The 24,157-nt window shown below is 45.9% G+C and overlaps 1 protein-coding gene across 2 annotated transcripts in view; it reads left to right on the top strand.

The window, feature by feature from the left end:
* Positions 1-23,200, top strand: part of Arhgap25 (Rho GTPase activating protein 25) — an 80,850-nt gene extending 57,650 nt beyond the window's left edge. For both annotated transcript variants that reach the window (XM_021190420.1, XM_021190418.1), the window contains 7 exons: positions 6,463-6,670; positions 11,625-11,757; positions 13,901-13,974; positions 15,338-15,459; positions 16,247-16,443; positions 18,462-18,994; positions 21,639-23,200. In XM_021190420.1, the coding sequence (XP_021046079.1) occupies positions 6,463-6,670; positions 11,625-11,757; positions 13,901-13,974; positions 15,338-15,459; positions 16,247-16,443; positions 18,462-18,994; positions 21,639-21,852 (1,481 nt within the window). In that variant the 3' untranslated portion in view covers positions 21,853-23,200. The remainder of the gene's footprint in view (positions 1-6,462; positions 6,671-11,624; positions 11,758-13,900; positions 13,975-15,337; positions 15,460-16,246; positions 16,444-18,461; positions 18,995-21,638) is intronic.
* Positions 23,201-24,157: the final 957 nt, after the last annotated feature.

The raw sequence follows: 24,157 nt of genomic DNA, 5'->3' as shown, positions 1-24,157 counted from the left end.
GATTAAAGTGTTTCAGGGTGGGGTGGTCTATTTGGAGGGAGAGTGTGTGTTTAGGGATAACTCCAATGAGATGTTCTCAGTCTTGCGAATTGGTCCAGTTGGGTCAGGTCCTGATGTCAGAGGCTTTGTGATCTCATGGCACTTGGTACTTTGCTGACTGTCTAAATGCTGAGGGTTGTAAGGAATGCTGTGGGGGAAGCAGGGACTAAAGAGAAAACAGGCGTGGACAGGGATGGAAGAATCACTAGTCTACACGTAGGCTTAGGGGAAGAGAGGAGGGAGGGAGAGCAGGGCCTGTTGTAGTGGTTTAGTTTTTAGGTAGTACCCAAATGTGTGGAGACATGAAAAGGAGGTGCAGGGGAGCCATCAGGTTGAGAATGAGAATTTTGTAGGCACATGAAGAGGTATTAAAAAAAAAAAAAAAAAAAAAGGCAGATACCCTAAAGAGAATTCTATTAGACTGCTGAAATGTTCTTCCTACAGTCAAGTATGTAATCTAGTATGTTTTCTAACTTAAAAGTTTTTTTTTTTTTATAATTAAAAAAAAAAAAAAAAAAAAACAGGCAATACTACCAGTGTTTGGAGAAGACCAGCAGGGGTAGGATTACCCAAGGCAGGATTTTGTCACTGGGTGGGCGTCATAAATCACTGAGAAGTTTTGAGGCAAAGAGTGGAGCTATGGAAATTAAATCCTGAAGCTTTGGGAGGCTGCCACCTGAGTAAACTCCATGGCCTTGGGGGGGAGGGGAGGAGGGAACGCCCTCCAGAGGGAGATGGGTATTTTGTGAGTACAAAAGTGAATGAAAAAGAGGCAAGAATGGCTTGTTTGTGGGACTGAGGTAAAGGATGATTATTCTTTATAAATTGGCAATGAGATAGATGCTCTTGACTCTTCGTATCCTAAGAGAAAATTTTTTTCACACAAAGAGTAAGTCTTGGAAAAGGTGGAAAGGATGGAGCTGACGAGGTCAGAAAGCAGCAAGTAGAGGAAGAACACGGAGGAGCCGTCCTGTGGAGAAGGAAGGCAGAGAGGAAGGGCCTAGGGAACAGGAGTAGGTCATTTCTTCCCTCCTGAAGGAGTCACTTGACTTACTGTCTTAGGGTTTTACAGCTGGGAACAGACACCATGACCAGGGCAATGCAAATAAAGACAACATTTAATTGGGATTGGCTTACATGTTCAGAGGTTCAGTCCATTATCATCAAGGTGGGAGCATGGCAGCATCCAGGCAGACATGGGGCTGGAGGAACTGAGCATTCAATACCTTGTCCTGAAGGAGAAGACTGACTTTCAGACAGGTAGAATGAGGGTCTCAACACCCACACCCACAGTGACACACTTCCTCCAACAAGGTCAGACTTACTCCAACAAGACCACACCTAGTCATGCCCTTCCCTGGTCCAAGCACATTCAAATCACCACACTTGAGGAGGGGCAGGAAAGTGAGCACAAAGGGGGTGGAGCTTAGGAACAGCAGCATTTCAAAAGCCAAGAGCTCATGAAGACTGGGTAGGGCACAATTCTAGGATATGGTACTGTCCCTGTATGATGTGACACCCTCATAGTTCTCAGACATTTGGGTTGTGGGAGCTGACAGGGTAGGGATGTTAGAAGAAAAAGTAATACTGAGAAATGAATATCCTGGTAAGAGCAACGTGAAAGTGACTTTGAGTGCCGAGGGGACACAGACTGGCACACAGGAACACACAGGAAGAGAATGGAGGGAAGGCTTGGTGGATGCACAGGAAGAGAGTGTGGGAAAGTCCTATTGACACACAGGAAGTGAGTGGTGAGAAGGCCTGATGGATGCAGAGGAAAAGAGTGGAGAGAAGGCTGATGAATACTCTTGCTGTTTATTCTGTGGTCCTTTCATTTTCATAATGGGAAGTTAGCTAACTGGAGGCAGTGACAAGGTCTTTGTGCCCCTTGTCATTCCACATGGCAGCTGTCAACCCTTTCAGGACACCTGATGACTGTTAGGGAGGGAAACTGGATTACTTTCCATGAGAGAGATGACTGCTAGTGTTTCAACCAAAGAAATGCCAAAATAACCACAAGCTATTGGAAAACACTTGGTTATAGGTATTAACCTACCAAGTAATTCAGCAAAGTCTGTTGGTCATCCTCCTTGTCCCAGGCCTGCTGGGGGAAAGAAAAGAGACCTTCTCCATGTGTTCCAGCCACAAGAACTTATGGCCACATGCCCAGACACAGACAGACACAGACGGATAGCACAATATGAGTCTGGCAGAATTGGTAGAGAGGAAGAAGGGTGCATGGAATGGGAATGTGGTCTCTCTACCTGAGAGCGAGAAGACCTGGCAAAGATGATGATATTGGAGAAAGCCCAGGAAAGACAAATAGAATCCCAGAGGCAGAGAAGGGGGCAGACATGGGAGGGAGAAGAGTTTTTGAGGATGTAGGAACTGGAGAACACCAAGTTTTAGAACCATCAGGGTGAGGTGCTTTTGAATACATGTTAGTGGGTCATACAAAATGACAGGTTGATGTCAGGCCAGCACTGAGATGCACTAAAGCCAAACAGGCAACATCGGGGCTGATTTGGGATTAGAGGTGATACTGCCAACTCCCAGAACCAGATACCACGAGGGAGGAGCCATCAGGCACGGGGTGGGGGGGGGGGAATAGAAGAACACTGCTGTAGCAACTGGGAAAGAGGTGTAAGTCCTCAAAACCAGGGTACTGCTACTCAGTCAGGCCAGTGGGCTGGAAAGGTAAGCAGCGGAGGGTTTTGAAAATGTCAGCTACTGGGGCAGAGGCCGGAGGACACCAGGAATCAGGCATCAATACAGTACTTTATACATAGAATCCATATTACCAAGTGTGTGGATAGAGACAGCCAGAGAGTCAGGCAGAGAACCAAAAGACTTCACAAAGGACCAGCCTCTAGGAAAAAGGTTTGGACAAAGCTAAAGCCATTGCCCTCTGAAGGGTACAGAGGAGCCGGGGAGCCTGCAGGAAATACACGTGGGCAGTGGCTGCCTTCATTCAGATCTAATCTTGTCAGGCAGAGGGATGGGGAAATTACAAAGCTTGGTGCTGACAGGGCTAGGGTGGAGCTCGCCTACTCTTGCTTCACTGGAGGCTGTGTAATTTGGAAAAATATTTTTGCAAAGCAATTTGCGTAGAGTTGGGTCAAACCACTTGACCCCCCAGTTTAACATGCAGAAAATTGCCCTAAGAAAATAGTTTGACAGCATGAAATATCTTCACTCATCTATCCAAACACTAATTGATCAATTCAACAGTAGTCAGATATCATGCCTGTGGGTATAGACATTCCAGGGAGTGTGTTTGCTGTAGCTGTGCTTATGACAGTAGAGCAAACAATCTGAGTTCTAAGAAATGCCATAAAGGCGTAATTCTGTGTGGAATAACCTAGTGACAGGATCTTGTCCTTCAATGTTCCATGATGCCAGCAGAATTCAGTTCTTTGTTTTTTGTTTTGTTTTGTTTTTCTGTGCCTCCTTTAAAGAGTTTGGAACAATTGCATTAAATAAGATCACTTGTGCTTCCTGATCTGTCTCCTGGGCTGTTTTCTGCCAGTCTCCATTTTTGACCCACGTTTTTACACATCTAAGTTACCACCCAGCCTCAACTGAGCACTGTGTGCCAGAAAGCTTGTCAGTACCCAGCTTTTCCTTTGCTCAGTCATTTCATCTTGACAGCCACCCTGAGGTGACAACACTGTCACAATTGCTTCACTGTCAACCACCCTGTACCTCGGAGGCACTGGTAAACTTGCCAGACCAGTAGCTCGGGCAGGGCCTGTTCAGAAGCCACGCCCAGGCAGCCAGGCCCCCCGGGGTGCAGTCTGTCATAGCGTAATGGAAATACTATGCTTGCTCAGTGAGAAATCAATCGACACTCTCAGAGATGCAGGAGAGCTCTTTAATAGTGTGTGGCTGACTGGAGCTAGTGGCCAACTCAGAGTCGACCCCCAACAGAGGGTTTTACTAGCTTACACACGCTTATGCATTTTGCACTCGCTGCCATCCATCCTTAAATCTCTTTCAGGTCCCAACCCCAGATTACACTTCAAATAATTCAAACAAAGACAGGAGACTGAAAGTCTGGCTGCTTAGCAGATAGATTTACACAGCATAGATATTACCTATTGCCAGAATTATTTTAAGCACACCACTGCTGTTCTTTCTCAAACAGTTGTTACCTAGGGTCATCTTGCTCAGCTGGCAGAGTTACGATTTTCCTGGGAAGAGCACAGGGTGGGCCAGGATTTAGTCGTGTGTACACCCTGCACTGCCCACCTTGAGCAGCCCTTAGAGGTACATCTTAGTCACTGATCTATTACTGTGAAGAGACCACATGACCACTGCAACTCTTATCAAAGAAAACATTTACCTGAGGTTGCTTACAGCTTCATAAATTTAGTCCATTGTCATCAAGGTGTGGGGAGGACAGTCATGTGCAGGCAGACATGGTGCCCGAGGAGTATCTGAGAGGTCCACACTGAGGTCAGTAGGCAGCAGGAAGAGAGAGCCACCCGGGCCTGACTTGGGCTTTTGAAACCTCAAAGCCCACCCTGAGTGACACAATTCCAACAAGACCACACCCTTAATCCTTTCAAATAGTGCCACTCCCTGCTAACAAGGCATTGAAATCTACAAACATATGAGTGGCGTTTTCTCTCAAACCACCACAGAGCCTAATGGCTGTCAGTCCTGGCGAATAAACATTTATATCCTAGCACCCTAGATGCCATTCATCTCTCACAGGCCTGGTTGGCATTGTCAGTTTTCTGAGGGGTGTTTGGAGGCAGTGCTTCAGTATCTAAATTGTACTCGTGTGGTTGAATACCTCCTAAGCAAGCCTATTACCTTGAGTTTCTGCTCCATCAATGATGCTCCCTCCAAGAGCCATAGACCCTCTAATAAAATCCCCAGTGCCAGGCATAGAAACCTCCCTTTGAGCTATTGGTCAGGACAGAGGAAAAGGTGCCCCAAATATAGGCTACTGTGCTGTTCTTGGTTTCCTCCCAGGAGTTAAAACCCTATTGCTGCAGACACCACACACACACAGAGGTATAAGATAGAAGAGTTGAGTTGGAACTGACTTGGAAGCTCTTCCCCGAGGACTGGCTTTCTTAGTACCAAAAGGTGTTGTGCAACCTGCCAAAGGAGGGAAGTAATCAATAGTTCTGCCCAACTGTGAAGCCACAGCAGTGAGCAGGAGCAAAGACATCCCCAAGGGTGCAATAATGGCCCTTACATTTTGGGGGCAGCCAACAGCTGTCTACTTGGATGGAAGACCCACTCAATAGGAAGGAATTCATACCTGTTACTATAAAGCTAGCTAACTACTGATGGCCAATGAGGTATTGGACCCTAGAGAAAAGCCTACTATAGCCAGTTTCCTAAACAGATATGATTTCTAACTGCATCCTCAATGCTTACCTTTCCACTCACAGATGAGTGTAGCTCTCACCCCTTGCCAGAGAAGCTTCTTCTCGCAGCAGTTAGAGGTCATTACAGAAGTCCACTTCTGTTCCAAAATTCAGAGAACAACTGACAATGTGTTGCTCAACCCCAACTAATACATCTAAAACACAACTCTGAAGCTCTGGGGATGTTATGAAAGCGGGGGTCAAAAGATTGTAAGAGCCAGAGGACCAGGAGCTCTGCTGTGAGAGAGTTCTGTATATAACAGGGACTGTGTGCCCATGAAATCTCAAAAATATGGTCAAGTAAATGTGACCTGAAAGATGACAACAGCAGCTGACATGCCAACGTTGATGGAGGAAATCTCACAAGAATCTGCCCCTAGATGAAGAGCTAGTGGCAATCAGTCAACCAATAAGAAAGAGGGAGAATCAGGGTTCCCAGGAACAAGCCCCCCGATAAGCTCTGCAGTTCCAAATGATCAGCCCTAAACACGTACACAGAGCAACACTAATGGATCTAGTTGGATGTGTGTGTGTGTGTGTGCACATGCACAGGCATGTGCACATTTGCGTGTGTGTTTGAAACAATAATTAAAGAGGAAATGGCCATGGATTTGAGGGGGGCGAGGCACATGGAGAGAGTTGGAGGTGGAGGAGTGGGGGTAGAAAATGATGTAAATACGGTATTAATGCATGAAATTCTCAAAAGTCAAATGAAAAATAAATAACCTTTTCAAAGAGAAAAGAATCTGGAGAAATGCCTTAGTGGTTAAGAATACTGAATACTTTTCCAGAGTTACAACCACCTTAACTCGGGTCCCATCAGGCCTCAAAGGACATTCATGCATGTGGTACCGAGACATACATGCAGAAAAACACCCATGCATGTAAAATAATAATAGTGATGATGATAATAATTAATAATAATGATGATGATGATTTAAAAAAAAAAAACAGAACAAATGTGCAAAACCCCAGACTATCCACTGATTCATTGAAGGTCAGAATAACTCAGGGATTCCATATTTCTTCTTCTCAGCGGTGTTTGGCCAGCGTCTGGATGAGACTGTGGCCTACGAGCAGAAGTTTGGCCCTCACTTGGTGCCCATCTTGGTGGAGAAGTGTGCTGAGTTCATCCTGGAACATGGTGTGAGTGAAGAGGGCATCTTCCGCCTGCCCGGGCAGGACAACCTTGTGAAGCAACTGAGAGATGCTTTCGATGCGGGGGAGCGGCCCTCTTTTGACAGGTATGCTGTCCTTATGGGTCTTGTCTGCCTTTGCCCATCAGACTGGAAAGAGAGGGTCTAGTGGAGCTGGGGAACCTTCACAGGGGATTCAGGAGAACAAGGAGTCTGTTCTGCTGGACACTCTGGGTTGGGGGTGGGGGGGCTGAGCACAGTTAGGAGAGTGTGCAGATGGTTTATGTGAGGGAATGTTCTGGGCAGAGTCAAGTGATGCTTAGGATGTGAGGGAAGGGGCAGGCAGGGAGCGTGGGGGAGAGCTGAGGCTTCACCTAAGAACGTCCTTGTCATGCAGACTAGAATCATGAAGAGCAGGGCTAACTACATAAATGTGTGAGGGAGGATCATCACATCTGTGTCTTCTCCAGCATTCCAGAGGTGGCTAGAACTAGTAATTCTCACATGTGATTCTGAACTTTGGAGCATAGCTGGTGTGGTGACATTTCTCACAGTTCATCTCATTCTCCAGGCTCCCAGCAAGGATGTCCTCTGCCACGCTTAGCTGTATAGCCCCACCACACACTGCATGCTCTGTTGATTGTAAAGTACCTAATTCCCTGAACACACTTGTACTGCCGGCTTAAGACCAACCACTCTTTCCAAATTAGCATCTCACCAAACAATATTTGGTACAATGGGCCTGAATGCTAACCGGTTTTCAAATGTTGAAATCCCCTAGAGTTATTGAGTACAAAGGGGAAAGTTGTGTTGGTTGAGTCATTCTTGTGCAGGAGTCTCATGCTCTTCCCTTTCAGCCTCACTCTGTTCACCAACACAGCCTGGCTTGCTTTCTTCGTTTTTACTGAAGCATCTCTGAGGCCTTCTGTTTCTCTCCATGCCCATTCTGTTATGGTCTTTAGTTTGATCCGATGTAGGACTATCTCTCCTGCCCTTAGTATTCCATAGGTTAATTTTTCATGTAGTTTATGCAAATAGCGATGTAGTTAGCATTGGAACTACAGCAAGTTATGGGTCCTTCTAACAGCGCAGACAGATATGTTTTATAGGCAGGTACCTATTCCAGTAGGGCTCACTGTCACTGTATTCGGTTTTCTTCCTAATTTTTAATTATATTGGAGTTGATCAAAAGATGTGTGTGGATTATTGCTTGGAAAATAAAGTCCATTATCCAAAAGAAAAGACACAATTGCTGGGATTTCCCAAATGACTGCTTCGATGCCAGCTTAAACTCAGTCAGCTTGCTGTGGGTGGTGGTACTGCGGCCTTTAATTCCCATGAAATTCAGAGTTTATAAGGATATACATACACATATACACACACATATACACACACAGACAGACAGACAGACACAGACAGGGACACAGACACAGACACAGAGACACACACAGAGAGAGACAGACAGAGAGACAGAGACAGAGAGTCCTTCTACGGTCAACTCCTGGGTCCATATGCCACTTGAGTGGACAAGTCTTATTTGGAGAAGAATGTAGAATTCTTTTTGTTCTTGTCATTTTGCTAACTTCCAATGGATTTAGGGCCAAGGTTTCTTCAAAGAGTATGTCCCAACACCTATAGCTGACCATGGCTTAGCAGGCTTTTGCCTCAGGCATAGCTGTGTGATAAACTAAACCTTCCCTATAGATTTTGCTCTTCTGAACCTTAACCATATATTTCTTTAATCCATCAATGAGATACAGAGGGAGTTATAAGGCCAAGAAGCCCCTGCCTGGCATCCCGACCATAGGACCAGTGGGCACCACCTCGATCTTCTACACAGCCATACACTTGGTTCATCCAATGGTCTGCTGCTATTATTTTCACTGAGTAGAAGAAGCATGGGGCTCTTGTTTAGTGGAGAGATGTGCATATTCTAGCACAGGTATGCATGGTTCTCACCAAGTAGAGGAGCACAAATGTAAAAGCCTCCTTGTAAGGCTAGGGGATGGATCCATGGTTAAAGAGTTTCCCACACGAGAAAAGATGAGGGTGTAATTCAGATCCCCAGCAATAAATGGAAGGTGGGCATTACTGTCTGTAATTCCAGTCATTCAGAGGCTGGCACAGGAGGTCCCCTCAGAGCAAGCTGGATAGCTAGATTGGACAAATCTCTGAGCTTTGGGGTTCAAGTGAAGGACTGTGCCTCAATATACATAGGGTGGAAAGAAACCAAAGAAGGCACTCACATCAATTTCTAGCCACCACAGAAACATTTATATACATGTACTCATGTACATGTGAACATGCATATATATGTATGTGCACCCACATAAATGTGAACATGCATAAATATACACACCACACACATACACATGCAAAGACAGTTTTTTTAAAATATCCTTGTCAGGTTTTACTAGGCTTGGATGCCACCTGGTCACAGCATCAATGTACCCCCCACCCAATACCTGTGCCCCTCTGTGAGAACAGACAGACAGGCTACATGAGGTTCCAAGACAACTGGGCAGGGCCAGCAAGATGGCTCAGGACTCAGAATGGACAAAGAACGTCACTTAAGGTTGATCCTTTGGTTTGGAGGAATGGCCACCTCAGGAGAAATGATCCTGGAGACTTAAATTCTAAGGCTGACCCTGGAGTCAGCACTAACACAGTGGGATGCGCCCCTCCCCAGAGAAATTAGCACCAGTTCCACTGTGCTGATTTAGAAAATTTAGAGAAGGAGGGCTTTCCGTGATCTGGTGGAACTCGAGAAGTCCCCAGGAAAAAGGACATTGATGATGAGACCCAATAAACCAGAATGAGCAGTTAGCCAGCTAATCTCAGGCACTGCCAGCATCGCCCTTATCAAAACTAATTGGGCTTTCTAATAAGACTATATAATATAATCTTCAAACTACCTCAGTTGTGTCTATAGCTATAATCCCTTTCTTTTCTTTTCTCTCCTTTCCTTTTCTTTTCTTTCTTATTTCTTTCTTTCTTAATTTTTTTTTTTGAGACAGGATTTCTCTGTGTAGCCTTGGCTGTCCTGGAACTCACTCTGTAGACCAATCTGGCCTCGAACTCAGAGATCCAACCCCTTGACTTTCCTAGTGCTGGGATTAAAGGTGTGTGCCACTATCACCAGTCTCCCTTTCTATATTATCTTTAGTCTCTTGCAATAAAACATCTTTTAAAGCTGAGGGTTCTTTCTAAGGGTCTCTTTTTCTTCCTTATTTCTGATGCCATGTTTCTCACTGAAATTTTTTCGTCTCTCCTCATCCTATGGGTGTGTTCTGTATGTTCGGGCCATGCTGGCTGAGGATAGGATGGGCAGGACAGGGGCTGGGAATGGGAGTGGCTTTCAGATCCAGAGTGGAAAGAGGAGACCGTGAGGGGTTCATCTGAGATGAAGAATTAGGATGCAGGAGCTTCATTGCAGATTGGGTAGAGCAGAGGCCACAAACATGATAAAGACACTAGATAGACCGTGCCAGGGGACACCTCAGAGAATCCTTCCCCTGCAGGTTGCCAGGTCACAAGTCTTCTGTCACCTGTGCAGGTGCTTTCCCCAGCTGGGTTTTTCTCAGGGGTATTTTTAGACAGTGACTCAATAGGGTAGGGCATTTTAGACTATCCATGTTAAGGGAACATCCCCCAGCCCAAATTTCCTGCCTTGTAGTGCAGATGGTTTTCTATGAAGCTCTGTGTTCTTTTTCAGAGGTAGCAAGTTCACAGGCTGCAGAGGCAGGGTGGAATGGATTGGGGGAGGAATGGGGTGTGGTGGGGTTGGGTTGGTGCAGAAGTCAGAGTCAAAGTTCTTGGCAACCAAGAGCAGAAACAAAAGCAAAACAAAACACACACACACACACACACACACACGCACACACACACAGACGCACATGTTTATATTTGTAACTGCGTCAAATGCTTTGATTGACAGACCACAAGAGTACTTCCTATGTAGCTTAGGAGTGGAACAGTCGATCCCACCTGGGTCTATGAGCATCATACAGTGACTAAATTGCCTAATGGCACACTTCTCGGAGCATATCCCCTTATTAACTAGCACTCGGATGTGTGGTGGATCCAGATTTAGTTTTTCTATTAGCAGAATAAATGCAATCCCTCTGAAAATGCAGGAGACAGCCAGCCTTGCAGGCTGGGCCATGGTTACATGTGTAGGCTCTTCAGATTAAGTGGCTTTGTCACCATCACTGTTCTCTCACACTAACGAAGCAATGGCAGTATGTGAGTGAACAAACAGGGCTGAGTTCCTCCAAAACTTACCTTATTGATACTGTAGCTGCAAGTGCGTGTAAGTTTCACCTGTCCTGAGATAGATGGCTTTTGATCCCCCCCCCCGGCACTTAAAAAAGTAATAATATTTTCCAGCTAGCAGTTCTGCAAAAATGCAGGTTGTAGGCCAGATCTGCCTCCCAAGTTGAGGCAACATTTGCTATAAACATCAGAAGCTGAACCACTGAGCCTTGCCTTGCCCACACTCAACTGAATGTCATCTCAGACTGTCGGGGGGCAGGCACCGTTCCTCACTCTGGGGGACACACCGGCGCTTTTCCAATCTCTCCCATCATCTGACTTGTCTTCATCTGAAGAGCCACTTGTGTCTCCCAAGCTATCACTTGCTACACTCTGACCTCCTGAGTTTGTCCTGGGCTTCTCACATGCCAGCACCCACCACAGTGTCTGGCAACGTGTATATTCTCAGTGCTGTGGCCTGGTGAAACTAGGTACAGCCCTTGGGTTTACCACTGGAATCATGGAAAGACGTCGCTAATTGGAAGGTACTAAGTGGTCTGAAGAAAGCAGAAATGATCGAAAATAATTAAAGAAAATGTAATGGAAAGGGGAACCTTAAGGCAGCTAGCTGGTGGAAGCAAAGGGAAGTGAGTTAGAGTCTTTCTGGAAGCTGGTGTCTGGGGCTTCTTTAACTTTACCAGGCTCTGGTCCTTTGTAACCTGCCCATCTCTAGTCCATGCTCTGACCCTGAGGTCCCTCAGGGCAGGGGGGAGGTCCTGTCCACTAAGTACAGCTTATTTTCTTTCAGGGACACAGATGTGCACACGGTGGCCTCTCTACTAAAGCTCTACCTCCGAGACCTGCCGGAGCCTGTGGTTCCCTGGAGTCAGTACGAAGGGTTCCTGCTCTGTGGGCAGCTCATGAATGCAGATGAGGCAAAGGTTGGTGTCTCTCTAGCTGACTGTCTTACTTAGAAGAAAGCAAAAAAGCAATAAACTTTCTAAACAGGGCTCTAGTAGGTGAGAGTGGGGGCCACACCCCTTGGTAGGACACTTTATCAGACTGGAACTACAGCAGCAGCAGCACCAGGCCAATGTGTCATTCTCACTGGTAAAACACTACACGAGACTTGGATTTGACAGCCATCCTTCCATTTGGTAAATTATGCAGGGTATTAGTGGCTATCTCATTGCTGTGGCAAAGTGCCAGACAGAAGCAATGTAAGGAAGCCTCGGCTCCAGGATACAGTTTGTGGTGGTGGAGAAGTCATGGCAGCAGGGATGTGGGCCGCTGGTCATGCTGCATCTGCAATCAGGAATCAGAGGGAGATGAAGGCCTATGTTCAGCTTGCTTTCTCCTTTTTACCGAAATCCCAGACTATGGGCTGCCTCTGCTCGCCAGCATGATGGGCCTTCCCGCTGCAGTCCAATCTCTCCCGAGACAGAGACACTCTTGTAGATGCATCCATTGGTCATTCTAAACCCAGTCAGGCTGATAACTAAGAACAGGCACCTCATGCACATTCTATGAGACTTGGTGTATTTACTTAAACCAATAGGATTTCCATGGTGATGTAATCTTATCACTGCTCCATTTGCTAACCTCTAGTGATATAACCTTCACAAAATATGGCTACTGTACCACAAGAGCCAAATTCTTGATTTTATTTACACTTAAATAGCTACATGCAGCAATTAGCTACTGTATGGAGCTGCACAAATTTCCACCATTTTGTTGTCTGCATTGCCTAGGATTGTAAGGCACATGAAACTAATTTGTTACTTTGTTGTTGTTGTTGTTGAGCTGTTTCTTCTCTGTTCTTTGGTGTTTGTGATATAGTCTGAGTCACAGGACACCTGGGACAGTGAGAAAATAGTGGAATTTCCTGGGCTGACTGCTGGTGGGAGCCATGGTTATAAGGATTTTGGCATAAAAGACTATTCTACATTTCAAATCTCAGATAGGAAGAGAAGAGCAATGATTCAGCCAACAGGTGTAGCTGTTTTTTCCAAGAAAAAAAAAACAAAACCTAGGCTGTATAGTCTTATGTGGGCACTTGAGCTGTGGGTATTGTAGGGTTGACAGAAGATATGAAAACCCTTGATTTATAGGGGCATTTCAGATCTCCTTTGTGAATGATAAGGCTTGAAAAACACCTAAAAAGAGTCACGTTACATGTCATCTCACATGCCATCAGAGGTGATCACAGACTCTGCAGGCAGCTGTGGTCGGCAGGGGCAAAGAGTCCCATCCTTCCTTTCCCTGGCCCACTCGAGCTTCCAATGGCCACATCTGAAATCTGTAGCCACTGTAGAGCTTGAGCTGCCCTTCCCAGTGCACGCTTTGCAGCACGGCCAGTCTGGCCTGCTTCCCAGAAGTTCTCAGCAGAACCATTTGCTCATGACTTCTGAGATATTAGGTTGTGGTTTGATTGTTTACTGGATCATTGTATCTCATTCATTGAGAACATTATCACGAGTGTCCGTTATCAGATAGTCGGCACTTACAGGAGCTCAAGGTCAGGAAGGAGGTCAGGACTGGGTGAGCAACATTACCACAAATAGACTTTTTAAGTGCACTATCTATATATATGTATATATATGTATATATATATATATATACATATATATACATATATATAGTGCATTTAAAAAGTATATATATATGTGTGTGTGTGCATTTATATATATTGTGCATTTTTAAAGTATATATATATATATATATGTATATATATATGTATATATATATATGTATATATGCTAGCTGGGAGTATTTCTCAGTTGGTAGAGTGCTTGCCGAGCATGCACAGAGCTGTGTGGCTGTGGTGACTCATACTCCAGAGGTAGAGGCAGGAAAATCAGAAGTCAAAGTTCACCACTGGCTACCTATGGAGTTCAAGATCAGTCTGGGCTTCAACTTTCTGAGAATTCGTAGTTACTTTCAAATATTTTAACTCACAAAACTATGGGAACAGGAGAGACAAGCAACGCGTTCTTCCTATACAGTTGCACCAGTGATGCCTCTACACTCATTGCCGACAAATGGGCAGTAGACTTATTTACCAGTGTCAAAAATCTCTTCCAGGCTCAGCAGGAGTTGGTGAAGCAGCTTTCTATCCTTCCCCGAGACAACTACAACCTCCTGAGCTATATCTGCAGGTAAACCTCCAGATGTAGAGCCAGTTTCCAGCCACAGCAGAAAGAAGTCCTCGTTAGAAGAGGAAGCTTTCTAAGGTCATGGATTCTGGTCCAGAACTGTAGAAGCTCAACTCTATTTGTGTATTATTGACAGAGGGCTCATCGGGGTCCCTAAGAACCTGCAAACAGAATGCACGCACTCTTCCTTCAGGCCTGCCCCAGGTCATGTAAGAGAACCTGGAATGCCTATTATCCCCGAAACTAGCACCCTAGAAACATTCATTCTAGGCCACCATCTATAGTTTCCTGCAGTCCTTTGTGAGGACCTACTGTGTGAGGTCCTCATGGCAACACCTGACAGGTAGACCAACCCAGATCTGCTGTGGTAGACACCTACACCCCATACACACCTCTGTTTTGTCTTTTTCAAAAATATTGCGATGTAATTTCCAAGTTATAAAGATGATTCTGACTTAATCTGGAGACCACAAAGAGACAAGAACTGTGAATAAGGACCAGCACTACATGCAACCCCTCGTCCAGTATGCCTTCCTTCTCTTGGGTGTTTTATCTTCTCATGTATCTTTTCTCCTGCAGTGAAACTGCAGGAGAATAGTTTTATACCCATGAAAAGCATGTCCTTTATCATAGAATAAATTATCCGGTAATATCTCATAATTTTCATCATTTGAACATACAATTTCTTATTTCTCCTAATTTTTATAAATAAAGTTCTTAAGAAATTAGTTTTATAAATAACCTAAATTTTATGGTATTTCAGTCTACCACCTTTGAATGATTTTTTTAAAAATATCTAGAATTCTTTTACCGATCTGTTTAGTTGTTTTTGTTTTTCTAACAAGTCTAAGGTTTTCAGGCTTCTGATGGGTGGAAGTAGAGTAGAGCTGAGCAGCCGCTGGGAGTGAGAGATGCTCCGGCAACTCTCCAGTCTGAGGGTGAGGATGAGGACGCACCATGGATGTGTCCGCCATGTCTAAGACCTCCTCACATCACAGACATGTTTTTCCTCTCCAGAGACATGGGTGGGATGGGAACAGAGAAGCGAGTTATAAAGGCAAATCAATGAAGCTGTCAGACGCCCATATGAATCCTTAAAGTCACTGCTTCTTCCCAAGCAACCCTTGCTGCGAGATTCTCCACCTCCAGCCTGCCCCTCCCCCAGCAACTGAACAGTCTATGGCTCCTCCTCTCTCCTTGGTCTGTGAACTTCCAGAAAGTTTTGCAGGCAGAGCCATTTCACTTCATTCCAGAAACAGGGGAAAGAGCTGTAATTCAACAAGTGTACGGCTGGGTCCCAGGAGTGCTCCGGCTCTCTCTACAGGGTACTTCTCATTGTCTAAAATGGGGTTTCCTGTTTCCACAGATTTCTGCATGAAATCCAGCTGAACTGTGCCGTCAACAAGATGAGCGTGGACAACCTGGCCACTGTGATCGGGGTGAACCTCATCAGGTCGAAGGTTGAAGACCCTGCTGTGATCATGAGAGGTACACAGGCTGATCGTGCAGGGGAGCGGCCCGCTGGGAGTGACAGCGTGAACACTGCCCCTAGTGTCTGTTTGATGTTTTGCAGCTTACCGAGCTTGCCTACTTAACCTCTTCTGACATTTTTAAACATCCCCCCCACCCCCGCATGAGGTCAGCAGCACAAGAATTGGGTCCCCTGTTCAATGGTCACAGAGCGCAGCAGTCTAACCTCAAACCAATTAACTAGTGTTTTCCAGTCTTTTTTATGACTTTAACATACCCTTAGCCAAGAAGAGCAAACAGGGTTTTATTTTACAAGCCGGTTTCACAAAACGGTTGCTGTAAAGCTCGGCTGAAAGCTTTCTAAGGTCGTGTCTTGGCTCAATAAGCAAAGGTGCTGGCCAAGAAGACTCGTGCATGCAAGTGGGGAGGAAGTGTTCCTGACACCCATTTGCTTCAGGAGTAATAACAGGACAGATCATATTGAGGACCACAGGAGAAGAAAAAGATATCAGCCCCCTTGCCTGTTACTGTTACATTTATTGTCTGATAAAATCTGATCCAAGGAAATATAGGTGGAAAGCATCCTCTGGGGCTCATTGCTCAGCCCCCTTATATATCCTCATTTTAGACATCTTCTCACTAAAAATATTTTACCCCAAACAATTAAAACAGGTCCCATGAGAGCAAACAAAGCCTGTGGTTTTAGGGTCGATGTGGAAATACCCTGTGGGTGGGTAGCACCGCTTGGGTGCTTCCGGGAGCCTGCTCCATGTACCAAGCATGGCAGATCTCTTCTTTCTTTCAGGGACTCCTCAGATCCAACGAGTGATGACCATGATGATCAGAGACCACGAAGTCCTCTTCCCCAAGTCTAAGGATGCACCGCTCTCACCCCCTGCCCAGAAAAACGATGCCAAGAAAGCTCCCGTGCCGCGAAGCTCTGTGGGGTGGGATGCCACTGAAGACCCACCCCTTTCTAGGACAGACAGCTTCAGTAACACAGTAAGATGCCTGCTGCCCCGCAGACTCTTCCTTTAGTCTGGTCATTCTGAGGCAGCAGTTTGGTGCGATGGGTGATGCTGGGGCCACGTGTGGAGCTGGCAGTGACCTATCAGAACATATTGGGAAAGCCTGGGCTAGTGACATGTGCGAGAACTGCCCGCAGGCTGACTCTCTGGGTCTTTCCTAAAATCATCTCCAAGACAAAAACCCAGGGAAGTTCGACAGAGAAAATAACTGCAGCATTGCATGTGTCTGGGTCAGAGCCGCTGAGCATGCTGAGGGACAGTCCAGAGGGCACGTGTGTCCTGCTAATGATGAACGTGATTTCTTCCTCAGAGCAGGGATGTGTCCGTGTAGTCTTTCTCATTCCCTGATAAGCTGCCTCAGCAATGTCAGCCCCTCGCTTGGACAGAAGGCTTGGAGCTCACGTTCACAGAGTCGCCAGACTCTGCAGTCTCCAACGGGTAGACTATTAGAGAGGGCCCCAACTCATAAAGGTCAAATATTTTCATGTATTTAGAGGAACAAATGTTTTTTAAAAGAATCTGTAGACTTTTTATAGCAGCTTTTTTTTTTTTAAATGGAGCCAAGTAATAAAATTCAAATTTCTAGCTGACCAAGAGAGCTACCTATAACTCCGTTAAAGATGGGGGTGGGGGAGGGGCACTAAATTGTGGTGGATGTAGTTTTGTTTTAGTTGGGTTTTGTATGGCCATTCAGCTCTAAACTGAATTAGGATTTAAAGTTTTGTTAGCCAGTCACCCACAGTCCTTGACAGCCAAGTCTCTGCTCCTCCGACAGTAGCCTGTGACGACAGGACAATAGTCTGTGCTGAGCAAGTAATCCAGTCGGGTCCACACTCCGACTCTGGGGACAATGCAGCGCACATGCACTGCGGTTGAGGATCTGAGGCAAGTGAGGTTGACCAAAGCATCAGCACCTGCATACTCTAGGGCGGGGCTGCACGCCCCAGGTCCTATTCCCACTGCAAGAACACATCCCCAGCTGAAGCACTAGATGAGCTAGCAAATATCCCAGCTCCTGACCTCCCATCTTATGTGGAAAATGATTTTTTTCATTTCATTTTTTTCTTTTTCTTCTCAATTTGGTTTTATATACAACCACATGGTTCAAAACAAAACAAAACAAAACCCAAATCATAGGAAGGAATCGGCTGACACTGTGTAGGGCTACTTAGGAGAAGAGAGGTTCATGGCAGTGTGCGGTTGGTGGTTACAGTCCACAGTGGCAGAGAAACCATGGCAGCGAGGACTTGAGGTGCTGGGCGCAGCGGCTCCACAGTCAGTCCACAGGGAGCAGAGAGGTGAATGCTGTCACCCAGTCCCTAGTCTCCTTTCTCTTCAGTCCAGGATTGGTTCTGCCTACAGGTAATGTGGGTCTTCCCACCTCCGTAACTCTAGACATTCCTGGCTGCTGCCCTGAGAGGATCGGTCATTTCTATAGTGATTCTAGAGTCTGGCAAGTTTAATGTCTCCTTGAAGTTCTTTGCCTGTTTCTTCCTGGTCATTGATCTTTTCCTTTCCAATCAGTATAAGCTTGGAACCGCACAAGGAGTCGCCAGCAGGAGACCTTTATTGCCTGTGAAACGCTTTGCAAAGCTTGCCAGCTTTTCACTTAGCATGTGGCGGTCACGTTTGCATGGTGGAAAGATGTTCATTGGAGTTTGCTGAACTTCTTTTGTGGGTCTCGGGCTCTGAGTCACAACTGACAAAACCTCCCAAGTTCATGAAAGGATCCTAGCTCGAGATTTTTGCACCAACCAAGCAAATGGTTTTAGTCCATGCTTCCTCTTTAGATCTTGAACAGCAAGAGTCCCCGAACTGTAATATCCTCTTGGCAAGTTATCACACAGAAAATTAACTGAGGTGATGTACTGAGGGTGTCACAGGTGTATGACCAGGAAACACTTCCTTCCTGGTCTCTAATCCTTAGGAGCGTGTAACACAGAAGAAAAAAAAAAAACACCTTATATAACATCCATGGCTATTCTTTTTCAGGCAAGTAGTCCTGATGCCACAAGCCCCACTGGACCGCTGCCAGGTGACCAGCATCAGGAAGACAGTGGAAAAGCCCCCAGGGAAAACCCAGGAGACTGGAAGATGCAATCCCGTAAAAGGACTCAAACGCTCCCCAACCGGAAGTGTTTCCTGACGTCCGCATTCCAAGGCACCACCAGCAGCAAACTGGAAATCTTTAAAAATGAGTTCTGGTCTCCATCTTCAGAGGCTAAGGCAGGAGAAGGGCACAGGAGAACTATGTCTCAAGACTTGCGCCACCTTTCCAATGACCAGCGGACTTCTACCTATGATAATGTTCCCATCTCACCACAGTCCCAAGGGAACCCAGCAGGGTCACTCTCTCCCCCTGCCAGTGACTCCAAGAGAAATGCTCTTGTTAGCACAGACTCTGAAATGGAGTCTGGAAGCAAGAACTCTGGCGAGGATGACCTTGATTCTCTGCAGAGGACAGTCCAGAACCTACAGAAGGAAATAGAAACCCAGAAGCAGATGTATGAGGAACAGATTAAAAAGTAAGTCATGTGTGGAGGGCCACGTGCACTTGACTTCTGTGTTTAGAAGGATACTGTCCCCATCTTCCAAAATGTCACAGTATAAAGTATTTCAGGGGACAGAGCATTCTGTGGCAGCCAACCTTAATAAAGGACCAAGGGAGAGAGAGGTTACAGGTGAGTTAGTGAGAATCCTACGCTTCCAATGAGGTCCATGGAAACGTAGATATGAAACCCATGTAGCCTCAAGGGTGAATATGTGTAACTGAGTTGGGGAATTTCCTTGTGCTCCACATTAGTGTATGCTATCAGTGCCAGCCATCTGGTATTGAGGAACAGTTGTTATGCTCTTCTCTAGAGCCACTTCTGCCACTCAAGGCACCCCTGGGTGGCCTGTTGTTCTTTGTGTAGGGTTGAGGTCTTGTGGGCCTTCCCCCATTCATACTGGCCTGTTTACATTTGGGCAGCCATGTTGGTGAGGCTTTATGACTTTAGCTTCTGAGTGGTAGGAGACAGGACAGGATCCCCCAGCAAACTCCCTGATTGTCTGGCTCTTAACAATCTTTCTGCTCCTTCCTCCACAATGTTCCCTGAGCCTTAGGTGTGGGAGTGTTTTGTAGGATATACCCACTGGGGTTAGAACCCACAACTCTGCATTTTGATTGGTTGTGGTTTTCTGTAATGGTCTTTGTTTCAAAGAGAGAAGCTTCCTTGATGAGGGGTGAAGGCTACTCTTACCTGTGGTGTAAGGACAAATTAGATTGTTGTTAGGCATTATGATGGTTTAGTAATGTGGGAGTTATAGGTTTTCCTCTGAGATCCATGACTTCACTAGTTAGCTAGGCTTCTGTACCAGGCTTCCTTCTGTTGGGTGGGTCTTACGGTTAATTAGCTGATGGTTACTGCCTAGGTGTGTGTGTGCCACCTTAGGATTGTCATGCCATGTTGGTATTGTGGTCCCCCCTCTCCATTTTTCTTCTGAGGCAAATTCTTTCTCAGAGAGGTAACCTTGTCCAACTTGACACACAGGAAACTTGTCATAATGAGGTTAATATACTTTCATATTTATGGATACTTTTATTAAGATTTAGGTACCAGAAAGAAAGACTATTGTGAGTTTCCATCCATTGTCCCATATAGGGGGATGACCCTCAAGCAAAACATGTTTTTTGTCTGGTTACCTGAAATCAACCATTTGTGGAGTTATAAGACTTCTGTGACATCTTATCCGGTAGCAAATCAGTCCCAGATAAGGCTCTGATTGTCACCCTAGCCTGAGTGCCAGTGAGAATCAGGAAAAGGACTGACTGCCATAGAGATGTCTGCTTTTCTAAATACATCAGGGTCTCTGTGTTGCCCATTAGCCCATCCATGGCAGAGGCAGGAGAATTAGCAGCTGGGCAATGCCTTCTAATTCAATCCACATTGTAAGCACCCCATTTATCAGAAGAATCAGGGGCTCCAAAAGTATCAAAGCATTCTTGAAGGCCACACAACTGATTAGTGTGGGGCTGGGTTTTGGACCTTGAACCCAGGTCAGTCCGGGTCTCAAGTCCATGTGGATTCTACTCTCTCCTGTGGTCAGAGGTCAAGATCCAGCACCGCACCCCACTTCCTCCAAGTCAGGAGGGAATGGAAAGCCAGAGGAGAAGATTGAATCTATAATGGGAGGCTCTGGAGGGATGAGGAAAAGTTCTGTAGGAAAAGCAAGACAGACGGGGACAGGCACAGCTCTGAGGGAGTGGTCCACACAGAGCCAGCCATGGCTCCTGAACACAGAACCTGAGGCATGGGCTCAGAGGGGAACCTAAGTCTGCAGATGACTGTGGGCAGGCTGCTGGGGAGGAGGGGGGGATAGTAGCCACAGAATGAGTCTGGGGAGGAGGGCAGCACCCAGAGGAGGAAATTCTGAAGCAACTTCCCAATCACACAATTTGAATTTCACCCACAGATCAGAAATTTCCTCCTTAGGCTTGAGTAATAAACTATGTTCATTCATTCCTCGGGGTTAGATCCACATAGCTTGGGAGGGCACCTGGGGCTGTATTAGGATTTCAGCCAGTAGCAATGAATGCCATGAAAATTCAGGAAATTTATAGTTCACCCACCCTGAGCAGGATTTAGAATTTTAGTGGGACCCCTGGTCCCCCAAATATGTTTCCCTTTGCCTTTCCAAAATTTTGGTCCCGGGAGGGTCTTGACTAGGAAGGGCTTTTGGCCCAGGATGTCTACCCACTGGAGCAGGGTAGAGAGACACCATGTGCAGAGATGTCGCTGATCTAGAATATGGACTGTCCACAGCTTAGCTGAACTAGGCAAAACACACGGTGCTATAAGGTGGAAACACAGATCTGTTCATTACAGATGACTCCTTTCAAATATTTTGTCTGATTAAAAATATAATACAATATCTAAAACTGACGTGGAGCACAGTAACCCAGGAGGTGTCTTCAAGGTGTTAAGCAGGGCTCTGAGTGCTTTGGGAATTGAGGTTTTCTGTAAAGTCTTCTCCTGGAAGAAAGAGCACATACAGGAGACAATGGCTGGACTGGCATCTTGTGTCTCAGAAAGGCAAACGAACAAGAGGTCGTGAGCGTAGGTGGAGGGCTGTGAAGGAAGGGTTTAAAATTAATGCTTTGCTGTTCCTTGGTTTCCTTTCTTTCAGCCTGGAGAAGGAAAATTACGATGTCTGGGCAAAGGTGGTAAGGCTCAATGAAGAACTAGAGAGGGAGAGGAAGAAATTCGCGGCCCTGGAAATCAGCCTCCGAAATGTGGAGCGCTCCCGGGAGGACGTTGAGAAGAGGAACAGAGTCTTGGAAGAAGAAGTCAAGGAGTTTGTGAAGTCAATGGAGAAGCCCAAGACAAAGACGGATCCTTAAGAGTCTGAGTCGTGTGGCAGGGACAGTCAACTCCATTTCTTCGTGCTCCTAGTGAGCTGGAAGCAGGATCACCTCCGAGGATGGACAGGGTATCTAAGGGGATGTGCCACAATCCTTATCAAATACACAGAAGATGAGAGTGTACAGGAACACACCAGGACACTTGCCACTGTGTGCTGTGCTCCAAGGATTGTGTTATTCCACTGTGGGAAGAGTGAGCTGGAATCTTCCAGTGCATAACCAGGTCCAAAGGAGACATTTAAGGTGTGTGACATCTCAGGACCCCAGCCAGAGCTAGGCCAAGGCCTCAGTTCTTTGTTGTCTATGTGGTTGACTTGCCTGGTCAGATGGTTCTGGTCACTCTGAAACATGGCCAGAAAATGTTACTTCGCTCTCTAGTGCTGGCCAACTGAGGGCTGCTTGGAGAGGCTGAACTGTTGGAACCAGAATCAAACAATATTTATGAAAGCAAAATGAGTGAGAAAATTATATTCAAATAAAGAAAACAGAAAACAAAAATTGAGCAAGGATATTGACAATCTATGAAGCACTTTTATTAGAATTAGTAAAAGGGGGGTTGGAGAGCTGGCTCTGTGGCTGAGAGCACTGGCTGCTCTTTCAGAGGACTCAGCATACACATGATGGCTAACAAACATCTGTAGCTCCAGTTCCAGGAGATCTGACACCCTCTGAGGGTACCATATATACATATGCTGCCCATACATATATGCAAACAAACACCCATACACATCAAATACACACACACACACACACATACACACGCTCACACCCCAACAACAACAAAGAAAAAATAATTAGTAAAAGGCACCTCTTGCCTGAAGTGGGTGAATCTTTCTTGTGGTGCATGGCTGTGTGACCAGGGCCTTGGGCTCTATCCTGAGTCATCCTCCAGTGGACGAAACTTGTCTGCAAAACCTCAGAGCAAAGATTTCCAACTATGAAATCACTTTAGGGTATCGATTTGTATAGAGAAGAGTCAAGATTATTAATTATTATTGTCATTGTTGTTATTGTTATTTTACTTCAACAAAATAAAAATGAGTTTATTTACTCTTTAGAGGGGGATCAGGCACAATTATCTGTTTTCTCAACTATAGCTAATGTCACCTGCCTTTTGTTGCATTAATTATTAAAAAAAAAAAAAAAAACACAATATCGCTGACTACTCTCCAACCTCAGCAGTCTCCCTGCTCCTGTGGCTCGCCCTAGGTGGCAGTACCACCCCAATTCCTGTGGTTCACTTGCCACTGAACCACTGCATTCTCAGTCATCCATCCTCTGTGGCTAGCTGTCACAAATCCCCGTAACCCAGTCAAATCAAAACTCTAGAGGCTTGTAATTTATCAGTGAGATTTATAAAAGTAAATTCACAACTCATAAAACCCCCACACAGTGAACTCAGAGCCAGTTAATATTGACACAAGCTGCCCACCTAGATAAGATAAATTGTCCTATATTATTCTATCCTTTCAATGATATTCGTAGCTACCTGTGGCTATTTCAAGCCATGTGGATCTGGTTCATCCTCTTCCTCCATCTTCTCTGTCTTTCTGTCTGTCCCTCTCTGTCCTGTCTCTAAAACTCTCAGCCTGCCTTCTTTTCCCACTGCCTAATCACAGGCTCTAGTCTTATATTTCACCTGCATATCGACAACAATCCACAGCCTTTGACCGTGGTTAAAGACAGGAGAGTTCTGTTCTACCACTCTCAATTCCCTGAAGATGGTAATGATGGAGAGAGGATGTGTAGAGCATCACCACAGCACAGAGCATTATCACAGCACAGAGCATCACCACAGCAGAGAGCATCACCACAGCATAGAGCATCTTCACAGCACAGAGCCTCACCACAACACAGAGCCTCACCACAGAACAGAGCATCACCACAGCACAGAGCATCACCACAGGATAGAACATCACCACAGTACATAGCATCACCACAGGATAGATCATCAGCACAGTACATAGCATCACCACAGCACAGGGCTTCAACACAGCACAGGGCATTACCACAGCACAGGGCATCAACACAGTATAGAGCATCACCACAGTATAGAGCCTCACCACAGCACAGAGCATCACCACAGCACAGGGCATCACCACAGCACAGAGCTTCACCACAGTATAGAGCATCACCACAATATAGAACATCACCACAGGACAGAGCATCACCACAGGATAGAGCATCACCACAGCACAGAGCATCACCACAGAACAGAGCATCACCACAGCACAGGGCATCACCACAGCACAGAGCTTCACCACAGTATAGAGCATCACCACAG

The sequence above is a fragment of the Mus pahari genome, chromosome 2 (genome assembly GCF_900095145.1).
Source record: "Mus pahari chromosome 2, PAHARI_EIJ_v1.1, whole genome shotgun sequence".
In the NCBI taxonomy this organism is placed as follows: Eukaryota; Metazoa; Chordata; class Mammalia; order Rodentia; family Muridae; genus Mus; species Mus pahari.
This window is presented reverse-complemented; position numbering and strand designations above follow the sequence as displayed.